The sequence below is a fragment of the Carcharhinus amblyrhynchos genome, chromosome 20 (assembly GCF_965287045.1).
Source record: "Carcharhinus amblyrhynchos chromosome 20, sCarAmb.v2.hapA, whole genome shotgun sequence".
NCBI classification, from domain to species: domain Eukaryota; kingdom Metazoa; phylum Chordata; class Chondrichthyes; order Carcharhiniformes; family Carcharhinidae; genus Carcharhinus; species Carcharhinus amblyrhynchos.
Window position 1 is genome coordinate 22,729,509 of NC_137343.1, and position 13,607 is coordinate 22,743,115.

Below are 13,607 nucleotides of genomic sequence, written 5' to 3' on the forward strand. Positions count from 1 at the left end.
TCTCCAACAATACCCAAGGTTAACAGCATTCTAGACAAACCATCTTCTTGAGATTAATTGAAGATGAACATCAAATGTTGACCTTTCACTGACTTTTGAATCTTAAGAACAAACAAGAAAAAGCCGACCTGTTATTGAAACTCTTATCCATGGTTTTTTGTTGTCCCTCAACACTTGACTGTCTGATGTTCATTTGTCTGATGGTCCACTTTGCACCCACTCCAACCTCATCCAGTACCCTATTATTCATATTTTAATTTGCACCCAGTCTTATTCATCTATTGCCCAGTGATCTATGACTCCAATTTGTCCCCAGTCTGGCAATGCCTTGATTTTAATATTCTTGTTTTCTATTCCTTCCATCTCTAGTTTTGTAACCTCTTCCAGCCCTACAATCCACCAAAATGTCTGTGCTCCTTCCAATTCTAGCCTTTTGCATATTTCATTTCCCAATTCAGCTGCCTTGGCCATAAGCTCTAGAACTACCTACCTTAACCAGTCTGTCTCATTCTTGGTTTATGGTTTTTCTGAAAACATATCTCTTAGACCAAGCCTGGATCACCAGTCGTAATATCTCCTTTTATGGTTTGTGTCAAATTGTGATTGATAGAACTCCTGTGAAGCCCCTCAGGATTTTACAGGCACTATTTAAATGCAAGGTGCTATTAAATTTAGCTGCCTAGATTTAATAGTCTTGTATAATTTATGCAGTAGGAAAGTAACAATGATTGTTAGCTATCAAGGTCAAAGCTAGCAGTGTAGATAACCATGTTCGATGATAATTCTGTTCAGTGTGCTAAAATGACCGAAGGAAATATCAAATTTCACTTGATTATTGCATTTTGTGCATTGCCTGCATCTTATGTAGTTCTGACAGCACATTGTAAGTATCATGGGGAATTGGGATATGCTATCAATCATTTGCACTCTTGCTGATGCAGTAAATGTTTGCTGCAGTAGTGGATTTTGCAACCTTAATCACAGTGCAGTGTTTCCAGTATAAGCTTTTGAAGGGTGTGCCAGACTCAGATTTTCATAGTGCATACTATGTTCTGTCATGATTTTGTTTATTTGACTATTTAACTGCCGTACTAAGCATCAACAGCGTATGGACTATGATGGATGATTTAAGTATTGATTTTTTTTCTAGAAAAGAAATACATAGCAAACTAGAAATGGTGCTGTATTGATATCTCTTGAAAGCAATTTCTTTTCAGTTTTAAGTCATGAGGGATATCAGTTATCAAACTACCAGAAATTGGACTATATTGGTTTCTTCTTAATATTGAGTATCTTCAGATAATTAACAGGGTTTAACTTTAAATTACCTGATGAGTGTAATTATCTTTTACACAACTATTTTTAAGAATGACTATCAAGAGAAACAATTAAAAACTAGGGACTTCATATCAGATATCAAGGTACTATATTGGCAAGCTTATAATGCATTAAAGGTTATAAAGATGTCAGTAGAAAATTTTGCAGTAGACACTAAAATTTAATTCTGTCTTAGGTCATGGTAGCTAGTACCTTGCATCTGAGATTCCCTGATTAGTAAATAATGCCACTATTTGAAAAAGAGCAGAGGAGTTTCTTCCAATGCCCTGCTCAGTGTTTATCTGCAACCAGTATCACCTAAAACAGATTATCTAATAATTCATTTGTTTGCAGTTTGTGGGACCTCGCTGTATATAATTTGGCTGTGGCATTTGCCTACAAGGTAACAGTTATTAAACTGTGCTTTGGTTGTAAAGTGCTGTGGAACATCATAACGAGGCCATTAAATTAAAATTCTCCCTTTCTCAATTTACAAGAGGTAAGGTCATCCATCTGAACAATTTCCCAGAGCAAAATTGAGATGCAAAAAACATGCAACCTCATGAATAACAAAACTGACTGTCCTTAGATGAACCTTGATGCAGCCAGTGTAGTCCTCTGATCCAATTACCTGTGGTTTTTGCAGCTGCCGTGGAGAGTAGTAGAGATCAATCAGTGCTAGATAATCGATGAAGGTAAGCTTTTCTGACAATTTTTATTTCAAAAGAAAAACAACATAAATTTGAAGAATTAGAAGGGGCACCTCAAAAACACACACTTTCGATGAAACATTCTTAAAAAAACACTTTGTTTCAGCTATCCTAAAATTCTATCTTAGTATTTTTGAGCTATTGCTAAGGAACATTGGAATTGACTGTGGATTCAAAGGTAGACAATTTCTCAGTAGAGAAGTAAAGATAAGCCTTTAGAATTGATAGCCACGTGGCATTTAGGTTTTCTGGTTTGTCTGTTTATTTCCATGTTTTGAAAGCTCAGGCAGAACTTAAGTGGAGAAGGACTTCTAAGGATCAACAGCACTAAGTTATTTGTCATTTATATAAATGATTTGGATGAGAATGTAGGAGGCATGGTTAGTAAGTTTGCAGATGATACCACGATTGGTGGCATAGTGGACAGTGAGGAAAGTTATCTTGGATTGCAATGGGATCTTGATCAATTGGGTCAGTGGACTGATGAATGGCAGATGGAGTTTAATTTAGATAAATGCGAGGTCTTACATTTTGGTAGATTGAACCAGGACAGGACTTACTCAATTAATGGTAGGGCATTGGGGAGAGTTACACAACCAGGAGATCTAAGGATACATGTTCTTAGTTCCTTGAAAGTGGAGTCACAGGTGGACAGAGTGATGAAGAAGGCATTCAGCATGCTTGGTTTCATTGGTCAGAACATTGAATACCAGACTTGTGACATCTTGTTGAAGTTGCACAAGACATTGGTAAGGCCATACTTGGAATACTGTGTACAGTTTGGTCACCCTATTATAGAAAGGAGATTATTAAACTAGAAAGAGTGCAGAGAAGATGTACTAGGATGCTACCGGGACTTGATGGTTTGAGTTATGAGGAGAGGCTGGTTTGACTGGGACTTTTTTCTTTGGTGCGTAGAAGGATGTGGGGTGACCTTACAGAGGTCTATAAAATAATGAGGGGCATAGATCAGCTAGGTAGTCTTTATCCTTTCCCAAAGGAATCTAAAACTAGAGGGTGTAGGTTTAAGGTGAGAGAGGAGAAATACAAAAGTGTCCAGAGGTACAGAAGGTGGTGAGTGTCTGGAACAAGCTGCCACTAGTAGTAGCAGAGGTGGGTGCAATTTTGTCTTTTAAAAAGCATTTAGACAGCTTCATGGGTAAGATGGATATTGAGGGATATGGGCCAAATGCAGGCAATTGGGACTAGCTTTGGGGTTTAAAAAATGAGCAAAAATGAACAAGTTGAGCTGAAGGGCTTGTTTCCATGCTGTAAACCTCTATGACTCTGTGAATTGAATTTATCTCGTTAAATTCATAAATACATCTGTCAGAAACTTTGTTTATTTAACCATATGCTCTCTCGATGTGAAATTCAGTAGCCAAAAACCTTTGAACTAACTAATTATCTAACTTATCATGAAAAATAAAGCTTTGCAGATTGCATTCCATAGTTTACTTTTCATGTTTAGTGTGTAGCCTCTTCACTTTCTCTCGCTTTCGTCTCCTCCTCTCTAGGTATTTTTCTCTTGAGGAAATTCAAGCGAGTAATTCAGGATACGTGGACAGAATAGACATTTGATGGCAGATATCAGGAGCTCACTGTCTGAAAATTTAACAATTTTGAACTGTAGCCTTTTGCTTTGTGCCACTTCAAGTTGACGACATTTCTTAATTCTGTATCAAGCTAGGTTTGCTATACTTGTTCCTCCATTTCAGTTTCTTGCTCATAGTGCTGGCACTGTTTCAGCTGGCAAGAAATTCCTAATTCAGCAGTTTTACTGTCCTTCTGAGACATTAGCAAGCCTCACAGAGAATGATGGCCAACCTGCTCCACATCCATTTTATTGTTGCCTGCTGCCCTTGCAGCCACTGCAGTGGCAGGGTTGAGTGAAGGTTACAAGTACTTCCACCCTGGTATTCCTTTTCTCTTAGGACTCTATCTGTCCCCTATGATTTACTGTACACTGGTTAAGTCAATGCTTTTTGGGCGCATAATATTGCAGAGTTATATGCTAAGGGTCCAGAACACTAATATTGTCATGTCATTGAGACCAAAGACACGCTAACTGACAAAAATGATGAACCAAATGCTGAACTTTATAGTTAAGTGAGCAAGGCAGAATTGGAAAGTGTTGTGCTGACAATGTACGTTATTTTGGTACTTTATTATAACACATTCTAGAAAAAGTAAATTTTGAATCTATACTTCAAGTGAGAAGATCAAAGTTAGGGCCCATGTTCTTTTTCAGAGTTTGGTTACGATAATGAAAACAAAATTCTTTTAAGAAGCAGTTAGTGTGGGTTTTCTCTTGCTAGATCACTGAAGATGGTTCAAATAATTTACTTTTAATCTATTCACAAGATTAGTTTCCTCATTCAAATCAATGTACTGCAGCAAGTTAGTTTGCTACACCGCATATCTAATTGTTTAATTTTATTTATCTGATACCAATGGCATGCAGACTGAACTTTTTATCTTGTCAAAAACAATTTTTTGTTTTCTTAATTTATTTTGCTTGAAGGTTATTTTTGGTTGGTGAAGAACTTTTATTCATCATTATCGTGAAAACAAATTTCCCGACAGCAATCCTGGAAGGAAGTGGTTAACATAAACTGTTTGGTATTAAATATTAAATAGAGTAATGAAATGTTGTGAATATTACAGAAAAGGAAAATTTGAAGCAATGCTTTGAAAGAGTTGGAATTAAGTTGCCATCTGCATGAATGCTACTAAGCAGATGCTCCCAAAAATAGAAAATGCAGTTGAACAGGATATAAGAAATGGCAAAAATAGATTTAAACTTTTCCTAAACTTCTGATACATTATTCTGAATATATGTCCGAAAGCAATTTGAGGGAGAAAAAAGAAATTTGTTCTGGTGTGCATCCATTTGAATTCACAAAATATGTGAGCATCACCAATTTGCTTTATTTAGTATAAAATTATTAGCCCTTAATAGTTGAATGTTTGAATCCTGACAGCAATATTTTCCTTTACCATTTGTCATGTAAATTTGTATCATTCTCCTGTATCTCCTTCACATTCCCAGTAATTGGTTTTTTTGTTTTAACTATCCACAAAACAAGGAAGTTTATCAAGAAATATCAGCCTTTTAATTTTTATCTCTGTATAGTTGACTGAAAAATTCACTGTGCAGAGTACATATCCATATATGGCTGGGATGCCATTTTAATTTTAATGAGATCTGACAGCAGCCAAGCCTGAGAGGCTTTCATGTTTGAAAACTGACAAATTTGCAAAGACTAAATAAAAGTTAAAATAAATTTTGACAGCTTTTTTTTTGTCGTCTTTGGATATTAATGTAAATGAAGGTTTTGGAAGTCAGTTCCATGTGCTGGAACTGACTTCCACCATGTACAAGATGTACATGGTGTACATCTTGTAATGCAAGGCGATGATGGTTAAAAACATAGCACGTTCTCATTTTATTTAATAATTAAGAAATAAATGAAGCTTAGTCCTCATTCATTACTGTTTTCAATAATAAGCTTATTACACAGGTAGAATTTAAATAGGTATGTGCGACTTGCAATGTGCCAAAGTAGCAAATTTGGTACTCTGCTTTACAGAAGCTGTCAAAAATGGCAGATTTGTACATTTTTAAAAAAATTTATATCAAGGAAATCTGTATGATTTTGTGTCCGTTCATGGAATGTTTGAAGGAATAGCCAGACATAACTCGCATTTGTTCAATCAAGTGATTATCTTACTGTAGTTTTTAGCCTGGGAGAATTGACCAGACAAGCTAAAAATAGCAACTGCTGCTGTCACTACAAATGGGAGTTTTTTGATTATTAGAAAGGGGCTTGTGCACTTGTGCATTCTGTTTGTCTGAATTCTGAGATGCTTCACAACCAATGGATTACTTCAGAAGGACAGTCGCTGTTGAAACGTGGATAGGGGATTGGCTGTCAAATAGGAGGCAGAGAGTGGGTGTCAATGGGTGCTATTCGGAATGGCAGTAGGTGACTAGTGGAGTGCCCCAGGGGTCGGTGCTGGGGCCTCAGCTATTTGCCATTTATGTAGATGATCTGGAGGAGGGAACCGAGTGTAAGGTGTCCAACTTTGCTGATGACACAAAGATTGGTGGAAAGGCAAATTGTGCGGAGGGTGTGGAAAGTCTGCAGAGGGATCTAGATAGGCTGGGCGAATGGGCGAGGAACTGGCAAATGGAATTTAATGTTGGCAAGTGTGAGGTTGTCCACTTTGGTAGGAATAATGGTGGGAAGGACTACTACTTACATGGCGAAAGGCTGCAGCATGCTACGGTGCAGAGGGACCTCGGGGTCCTTGTGCATGAGTCGCAAAAACCCAGCCTGCAGGTGGTCAGGAAGGCGAATGGGATGCTGGCCTTCATAGTGAGGGGGATTGAATATAAAAGTAGGGAGGTCTTGCTGCAACTGTACAGGGCACTGGTGAGGCCGCAGCTGGAGTACTGTGTGCAGTTTTGGTCGCCGCACTTACGTAAGGATATTTTGGCCTTGGAGGGAGTGCAGAGGAGGTTCACTAGGCTGATACCGGAGTTGAGGGGGTTGAGCTACAAGGAGAGGCTGAATAAACTAGGCTTATACTCGTTGGAGTTTAGAGGATGAGGGGAGATCTCATTGAGACATACAAGATGATGAATGGGATGGATAGGATAGAGGTGGAGAGGCTCTTCCCGCTCAGAAAGGACAGTAGGACTGGAGGGCACAGCCTCAAGATAAGGGGGGGCACAGTTTAGAACAGAGTTGAGGAGGAACTTCTTCACTCAAAAGGTGGTGAATCTCTGGAATTCTCTGCCCGTTGAAGTGGTGGGGGCTGCCTCGCTAAATATATTTAAGACGTGGGTAGATAGGTTTTTGATAGGCAAGGGGATTAAGGGTTATGGGGAGAAGGCGGGAAAGTGGAACTGAGCCACTTCAGATCAGCCATGATCTTATTGAATGGCGGGGCAGGCTCGAAGGGCTAGATGGCCTACTCCTGCTCCTATTTCTTATGTTCTTATGAAACGGAGGAAAGCATTAGTTGCTGAAGAACCCTTAAAAACAGAAAATGAGGCAAATGACCAGTTAATCTGTTAATAGTTTTGGTTAATAGAGGAATGTCAGCTTCAACCAACAAACTTCTCTCTTTATCGTAACCGTGCCATTGATTAAGTGGAGCTAATAAGTAGCCAGGCAATAGTTACACTCCTGAACGTTGCATGAATTTCTTTTTATAGCTGGTTCCAAATTAGTGTCTTCAAAATAAGCAGTGTTTTCTAAATTTTTACATTTTAAGCCATCAAAATTAAATGCAATTCCTTTTAGAATTACACTTTTAGATTGTATTTGTATATAATTGAAAGTGATATTTGTTCACACTTCCATGTTTTACTTTCTTATTTTTTTTTCAGATTTTTACCCGTTGATAAATCATTAACACTCACCAAAATCTTGCTGGCATTGATGCTGATGGGACTTTAGTCCCGCAGATGACGCACCCCTGCCGTGGGTCTCCTGGCGGTAAGAGGTGTGTTCAGTGGAAAACCCCGTTGACAATGGCGGGACCGTAAGATCCCGCTGCCAGTGAACAGTTCACTGCCGCCTGCCACCAGACACACTGCGGAGAGGGAGCGAATCCCGCCCATTTGTTCCTTGATTTTAGAATTGCCAATCAAAATGGTGCAATCCTGCAACCATTTTTAGGATGGTTTAAAAATGGACGGTCACTATGAACTTGCCATAATACTGTTACGGCATTTCTCGGTTTGCTAATGAAACAATTATTTACACCAGTTAACCAATTTAGTTAATCCACCAGTGGGGAGTTAAATTGCAACATTTAAAATAGATGATGCATTTGAAAAGACCAGTTTAATAAATAGATGTGTACTTTGGGCAGCACAGTGGTAGCACTGCTGCCTCACAGTGCCAGGGACATAAGAACATAAGAAATAGGAGCAGGAGTAGGCCATCTAGCCCTTCGAGCCTGCCCCGCCATTCAATAAGATCATGGCTGATCTGTCGTGGCTCAGTTCCACTTTCCCGCCCTCTCCCCATAACCCTTAATCCCCTCTCTTATCAAGAACCCATCAATCCGCTTCTTAAAAATATTTAGCGAGGCAGCCTCCACCACTTCAACGGGCAGAGAATTCCAGAGATTCACCACCCTTTGAGTGAAGAAGGTCCTCCTCAACTCCGTTCTAAACCGCCTCCCCTTTATCTTGAGGCTGTGCCCCCTAGTCCTACTGTTTTTTTTGAGCGGGAAGAGTCTCTCCACCTCTATCCTATCCATCCCATTCATCATCTTATACGTCGCAATGAGATCTCTCTGTTACTCTCTCTGTCTGTTACTCTCTCTCTCTCTCTATCCTGTCTCTCTCTCCCTGTCACTCTCTCTGTCTGTTACTCTCTCTCTCTCTATCCTGTCTCTCTCTCTCTGTTACTCTCTCTGTCAGTTACTCTCTCTCTCTCTCTCTCTCTCTATCCTGTCTCTCTCTCTCTCTCTGTTACTCTCTCTCTATCCTGTGTCTCTCTCTCTCTCTGTGTTACTCTCTCTGTGAACTGCCTCACATTCAGGGTCTCGGCGTTGATGGCTGTGCCTTTGGCTGTCTAGGATTTTAGCTCTGAAGTTCTTTTCCTAAATGTCCCTCCACTTCTAAAGGCAGTATGGTGGCACAGTGGTTATCACTGCTCCCTCACAGTGCCGAGGACCCAGGTTCAATTCCTGGCTCAGATCGCTGCATGCAGAGTCTGCACATCTCCCCACGTCTCGTGGGTTTCCTCCAAGTGCTGCCACAGAGCTTTCTCCCACAGTCCAGAGATGTGTGGGATAGGTGGATTGGCAATGCTAAATTGCCCCTTAATGTCAGGGGGGCTTGCTAGGGTAAATACATGGGGTAATGAGGATAGGGCCAGGGTGGGATTGTGTTCAGTGCAGATTCGATGGGCCGAATGACCACCTTCTACACTGTAGTACTTTATGATTTTTCCTGAAAACCCACGTCCTTGAACAAGCTTTTAATTACCATTCCTCATAACTCTGGGTCATTGTCAGTTTCTGCTGGTGTTTCTGCTTCTGTGAAGCATTATTCTGTGTGCTAGGAATTAGAGATAATTTAAATAATTTATAGTTGTATTCATGGTATTAAGAATGAGGTGTAAGTTTAAGCTTAACTTGTGTTTCTGTATATGTGTGCCAAGAAGGGGGCTAAACCTTTGGTCTAGCTTCATGTTAAGCAAAGGTGTCTACAAGTCTAAATAAAAGCAAATTACTGCAGATGCTGGAAAATCTCAACAGGTCTGGCAGCATCTGTAAGGAGAGAAAAGAGCTGATGTTCCAAGTCCTGGTGACCCTTTGTTAAAGCTGTAGTTTTAGTTTCATTTTGAACTTTGCATTGCAATTGAGGTTTTATGGTGTAAAAGCAATTACATACTTTTTTTAAAAACGAAGCTGTTGCTTAGAAAACCAAGGTGCACACTGAAAAGCAGAAATATTGGAGTTCAGTTGGAATTAGATAAACAAGGAGAAAGTGGCTCTCACAGAAACTGCAGAGGAACATAAAGCAAGTTCCAGCTAAAGAGTAATCAGATATCAGAACGAGATTCCAGGGATTTAAAGGAACAAAAAACAGACAGGGCTGCAAGTTTTGTAGCTGGAAACACTGGCTAGTCAGAGCCAGACATCCAAGGTGTTCCTAAACTTAGTGAAATCTTAATCCACCCTGTAAAGCAGCGTTCTGTTCCAGTGGCTGGGTCCCTGAAAGATGCGTTGAAGCATGAATGCATGTGGTGTTCCAGAAGGAGAAGTTGAAATCCTGGAGGGAGGCATCTGAGAGCCTTTTGTGGAGATGTGTTCTTCGAGAGTAAAGTTTGGAAACCATCATGCGGGAAGTCAGAGTTCCAGTGAGACAAGTTGGCTCACAGTGGGGAAGCGTCTTGAGGGATTTGATGAAAAATCCACAATAGTTATATTGGGTGGTATCTGTCATTTGGTTTCTGAGTGTGGTGAATCTGACCACATTTTATCTGTTGGTTTATGGATTGTGAACTTACTGAGAACATTAAGGTGGGATTTTCTGCTGCCAGCTCTCCCCTCACCCCACCGATTTGCTAGTCCTGCCGATCTATGATGTTTTGTGTGGCATATCTATCCTGCTGCCAGATAACCGGCTGTGAGGCATTGCCTCTTCCCATCTGATGTTTGCAAGTTGTGTTATCCTTATAAATCTGTATATCTGTAAAGATATAGCTGGGGTAAAGGAGTGATGTATCATAGTTAATATTTTCTTGTTTAATGTTTTAATCTTTTGTTTAAAAATTAATTGGCAATCCTGTGACTTTGTTCATCCACATCAGTAAAGAAAATTAAGGATCTGTTGAGCTGGATTCCATTCTGGGATCTGACTCACTTCAATAGTAATATCAGTTGAGATTGGAATGTATATTGAAGATGTGATATCAATTCAAGTTGCTTTATACAATGAATACTGAGATTATTATGAAGTTCATTTTCTCTTGCAATTTTCTCCACTAGCCTTTCCTTTTAAAAGACAATTATACAGGGGCACGGCATCCTGTCCCACCATGAGGAATGTATGAATTTCCATGATTACTAAATGGACCCAACTGCCCTTGAGGCAGGTCATTATTGTCGGCGTAATAAAGAGAAGCAGCTGTCTCTTCCACTAATTATTTATAAATAACCTGTGGTGAACTTGACCTTTCCTTTGTCTGATTAATTCTCATTTTGAATGAGCGTTGAAGGCATAGTTTTCATTTAAACTCCTCTGCCTGTATTTCTTTTACACCACCTCCTGTGCAAAAATGCTTGTTTTTTTTTGTTTGAATTGATTTTAATGCAATTTTAACAGTTTAGTGGTTTAGTTTTCCTTCCATCACCCTTTGCCATAGTTGTGAAGATGATGTGGAATAATAATGAAAACGTGCATTATCATTTTTATAGATCATCCTTTCCTATTCGTTTACCAGTATGTCTGTAAAATGGAGCTGTAGAAGAAAATACTAATCCTGCCCCACATATGAGAATGGCTAGCACTAAGGTTTCTGCTAAGTCTATTATTGAGCTATAAGCAATACTTCTGACTTTGTATAGTTACTCTCATCCAACTTTATCTCTTTGTAACTGAACAATGTGACTGGGAGCTTTGGTATTTAGTGGTTATGGTCATGAGCAACTGTTTTGCTGTTTAATTATGCTGCAATGTGCAGTACGATGCTTACTTTCTGTAAATGTGCAGTTTTCACCCAACCTCCACATAGCTTTCAGATTCAGATTGACAATGTATTGAACAAGCATGATACTAAACATATTACGCACAAGGAGCAAGCTATTCTGCCCTTCAAGCGTGCTGTGCTATTTAATAAGATCATGGCTGATCTGTTAGTAACTTCAAATCCACATCTCGTCTACTCTTGATAATCTATCATTTTCCTCCTCACCAAGAATCTATCCATCTCCTTCTTAAAAATATTCAAAGACTCTGCTTCCTTGGCCTTTGCCAGAAGAGAGCTCTAAAGCCACATGACCCTCAGAATTTGATTTGTCTCATCTCCATTTTAAATGGGCAGTGCCCTAACTATTAAACAGTGACCCCCTAGTTCCAGATTCTCTCACAAGAGGCAACATCCTCTACGCATCTATTCAATCAAGACCCCTTAGGACCTTGTATGTTTCCATCAAGTCAATTCAATGAAGAATGCAGGGCAGCACGCCAGGAACAGCAGCAGCTATACTAAAAATGAGGTGTCAGCTGAGAAAAGCTACAACAAAAGACTACTTGGATGCCAAACAGCAAGTGGGAGAATTAAATAATCCCACAATCAACAGATCAGATCTAAGCTCTGCAGTCCTGCCATATGAATCATGGTGGACAGTTAAACAATTTACTGGAGGAGGACAAGACTCTACAAATATCTCCATCCTCAATAACAGATGAGCTCAGTACATCAGTGCAAAAGATAAAGCATTTGCAACAATCTTTAGCCAGAATTGCTGAGTGGATACATCTTGTCTTTCTCTCGAGGTCCCCAGCATCAGAGACATCAGTCTTCAGTCAATTCAATTCACTCCACATTGTATCAAGAAATGGCTGAAGGCACTGGATCCTGCAAAGGCAAAAGCCCCTGACTATTCTGGAGATAGTACTGAAGACTTGTGCTCCAGAACTTGTCAAGCCCCTGGCCAAGCTGTTCCAGTATGTCTACAAACATTGGCATCTATCCAGCAAAGTGGAAAATTGCCCAGGTATGTTCTGCACACACAATTCAGGACAATCCAGTGAACCCATTACTGTCTTGCCAGTCTACTCACAATCATTAATAAAATGATGGAAGGGGCCATCGACAATGTAATCAAGCGGCGCTTTCTGAGCAATAACCTGCTCACTGGCATTCCACTAGGGCCACAGCTCGTGACCTTGTTTATAGCCTTTGTTCAAACATGGATAAAAAAGTTGAACTCCAGAAGTGAGGTGGGAGTGACTGCCCTTGATATCAAGGCCATATTTGACTGAGTGTGGCATCAAAAAGCAAAACTGGAATCAGGGAGAAAATTCTCTGCTGGTTGGAATTCTACTTAGGTTTTGGCTGTTGAAGGTCAGTCATCAACTCCAGGAAATCATTGCAAGAGTTCCTGAGGGGAATGTTCTAGGCCCAATCATTTTCAGCTGCTTCACAAATGATCTTCCTTCTATCGTAAGGTCAGAAATGTGGATGTTCACTGATGAAATGTTCAGCACCATTCGCAACTTGTCACGTACTGAAGCAGTCCATGTCCAAATTCAAGAAGACCTGGACAATATCCAAGCTTGGGCTGATAAGTAATAAGTAACATTTGTGCCACATGAGTACTAGGCAATGGCCATCTCCAACAAGAGAGGATCTCACCATTATCCCTTAATATTCAATGGCAGAGTTACCACTGAACTCCCCACTATCCACATCGTGGGGGTTACAGTTGACCAAAAACTGATCTGGACTATCCATATAATTACTGTGGCAAAAAGAGCAGGCCAGAGGCTAGGAATCCTGCAGTGAATATTTCACCATCTGACTCTGCAAAGCCTGTCCACAATCTACAAGGCACAAGTCAGAAGTGTCATGAAATACTGTCACTTGCTTGGATGATTGCGTCTCTAACCATACTCAAGCTTGATATCATCCAGGACAAAGCAGCCAGCTTGTTTGGTATCACTTCCAAAACATTCATTCCTTCCATTACCAATGCACACCAGTAACAATATGTACCATCTATAAGACACACTGCAGGAACTCACCAAGGCTCCGTAAACGGCACCTTCTAAAATCCACAACCTCTACCACCTACAAGGTCAAGGGCAACAGACACATGGGAACACCACAACCTGGGAGTACTCCACCAAACCATTCACTATCCTGTCTTGGAAATATATCACTTCCTTCACAATTGCTGGATCAAAAATCCTGGGACTCCCTAACAGTACTGTGGGTAGACCAATACCACATGGACTGCAGCGGATCAAGAAGGTAGCTCATCAACACCTTCTCAAGGGCAACTAGGGGTGGACAATAAATGCTGGCCTAACCAGTGAAG

The 13,607-nt window shown here is 40.1% G+C and overlaps 1 protein-coding gene across 2 annotated transcripts in view; it reads left to right on the plus strand.

The window, feature by feature from the left end:
* The window catches only part of LOC145355820 (uncharacterized), a 60,960-nt gene that overhangs the window by 3,910 nt on the left and 43,443 nt on the right, over nt 1-13,607 (plus strand). The window contains exon 1 of one of the 2 annotated variants that reach the window (XM_080208217.1): nt 1,965-2,012. The exons of the other annotated variant lie outside the window; for it this stretch is intronic. Within the exon in view, the coding sequence (XP_080064343.1) occupies nt 2,007-2,012 (6 nt within the window). The 5' untranslated portion in view covers nt 1,965-2,006. Of the gene's footprint in view, nt 1-1,964; nt 2,013-13,607 lie in introns of those variants that run through there. 2 annotated transcript variants of the gene reach the window in all.